The sequence below is a fragment of the Penaeus vannamei genome, chromosome 10 (genome assembly GCF_042767895.1).
Source record: "Penaeus vannamei isolate JL-2024 chromosome 10, ASM4276789v1, whole genome shotgun sequence".
Classification (NCBI taxonomy): Eukaryota; Metazoa; Arthropoda; class Malacostraca; order Decapoda; family Penaeidae; genus Penaeus; species Penaeus vannamei.
Window position 1 is genome coordinate 34,514,054 of NC_091558.1, and position 2,500 is coordinate 34,516,553.

Sequence of the window (2,500 nt, forward strand, 5' to 3'; positions counted from 1 at the left end):
TATATATATATATATATATATATATATACACGTATATGTCCGCGCGCGCGCGGACACACACACACTCACACACACATATGCGTTTATATGTATATGAATATATATATATATATATATATATATATATATATATGTATATATATATATATATATATATATATATATATATATATATATATATATATATATTTATATTAAAAGGAAGGGCAACCGTTTATTACTTACCAAGTCTTTCGAAAGACAGCATCGTAAATCCAGATCACACATATATATGTGCGTGTGCGTGTGTAAGTGTTAGTGTTAGTGTGTGTATGTGTATGTATGTGTTTGTGTATGTATGTGTGTGTATGTATGCGTGTGTGTGTATGTGTGTGTGTATGTGTGTGTGTATGTGTGTGTATGTGTGTGTGTGTGTGTGTGGGTGTGTGCACCTAGAAAAAAACAACTATTTACACCTCAGTCACCCATCCATAACCACGCAGACGTATTAAAAAAGATCTTCTGAGAATGAATTCCCCTCTTCGGTAAGCGCAGGAGAACCCCCCCCACCCCATCGACCAAACGCGTGAAAGACGAGAGAACGATCACTGTACAGCAAGACCATGCGCGTAGGAGTCCATTGTACCAGGACAAGGATGAGGAGTACGTCTGCGACCATCATTGTGTTCGCTGAGACATACAATGATCCTGCCATGAGGTCGCCTGCCAATATTTAGTGACAGCTTTTTTTTTTCTTTTTTCTTGACAGCAGACAAAGATGGAGTGGAGAGTTATGTGGCTGCTACTGCTTCTGCTTCTCTTGCTAGGATCCAACATATCCGCGTTTCTGCTGCCGATTTCTGCTTGTCGAGGATGTGGTGAGTATGTGGGTGCGAGCGGTGAGCAGGGTTCGCTTTTGTTTTATTAGCACTATGATTGTTGTTTTTATTGTTATAATTATCCTAATCGTCATCATTATTATTGTTATCATTATATTTATCACCGATATAATGATAATGATTATCCTAATCGTCATCATTATTATTGTTATCATTATCTTTATTATTTATGTAATGATAATAATGGTAATAGTAATAATGATTATTATTGTTATAATTCTCCTCCTCATTATCCTTATCATTGCTGTTATTACTATTTCTATCATTGTTATTGTAAAAATGTCATTATTATCTTGTTATGGCTATTATTCGATTTTCATTACTGTCAGAATTATTGATATTATTCTTACCATTATCATTATTATCATTATTGTTATTACCATTATTACTGTTATATTTATTATCACTGCTATCATGATTATTACCAGTATCATAATTATCATCATTGTTATTATCATCTTATCCTCAAGAACAATACCATGTTTAGTAAAAAACATCATTTATATAACGCATCTTCGTTAATCTCGTATTGTAACAGTTATTACTGCCGCGTTTACTGTTATTAGATATATTCACATCTTTCGCATATAGACTATTGGTAAACGCAATCAACATCTTCATTCATTCACTTTAACATTACTCAGTCTTTCATAGCCACACCACTTCATTCATTCAATCCCACATTCATTATTTTCATCATGATGATTACCATTATTATTAATATTGATAATGATGGTAAAAATGATGATAATACTGAAGATGATGATGATTATAATAAAACAATGATAATGATATAACAACAATGGCAATGATATGGTTACCATCATTGTCATTACTATCATTATCATTACAGTCATTATCATCACTATAATTATCATTATTATCCTTACTATCATTATTATTAACATTACTATTATCAATAGTATTAGTACTATCACCATTATCACCCCTATTATTATTAGTATTATTATCATTACCCTCGTTGTCATTATCACCATCACCATCTTCATCATCATTGTCATTACCATTATTGTTAGCATCTCGGTCATCAACACACACACACACACACATATATATAAACATACTCACACACACATATACATATAAACATACACATGCATGCACACACACATATAAACATACACATGCATGCACGCACACACACACACACACACACACACACACACAAAACACGCGCATCCCCCTCACCCCAACGCAAACACACACAAACACATTTACATACTTACCTGCATACATGTGTGTATGTATGTGCACCCTTGCAGTACATGAAAATACGCGCACGAAATGAGCTAAAACCCGGGACATGCCATGCGAGAAGGTCAGCTGCCGATGTGAAGCTTCCATCGGTGGCAATTCAGCTGCGAATACACGAGGTGAATGACACGGCACCGGCTGGGTCCTGGTTGCGTGGCGGCGGAAGGAGAGGAAGCGGGAAGTCGCGGCGAAGGAGTGTTCTTTGCAGGAGCGTTGTGCACTGGGAGAGCAATCCAAGTTTGGCTTGGGATGAGTCAGTGGCCTTGGATTCTATTCGAAGTCCGCTTACTAAAGGGAAATCCCGGCTAACGCACGGAGAGGAAGGATTAGAGGTCAGGGGTCAAGTT

General features: G+C 36.1%; 1 protein-coding gene across 1 annotated transcript in view; it reads left to right on the forward strand.

The window, feature by feature from the left end:
• The window catches only part of LOC138862812 (uncharacterized), an 18,353-nt gene that overhangs the window by 5,936 nt on the left and 9,917 nt on the right, over positions 1-2,500 (forward strand). Inside the window, exon 2 of the mRNA XM_070125958.1 lies at positions 749-857. Coding sequence (XP_069982059.1) covers positions 758-857 — 100 coding nt within the window. The 5' untranslated portion in view covers positions 749-757. The remainder of the gene's footprint in view (positions 1-748; positions 858-2,500) is intronic.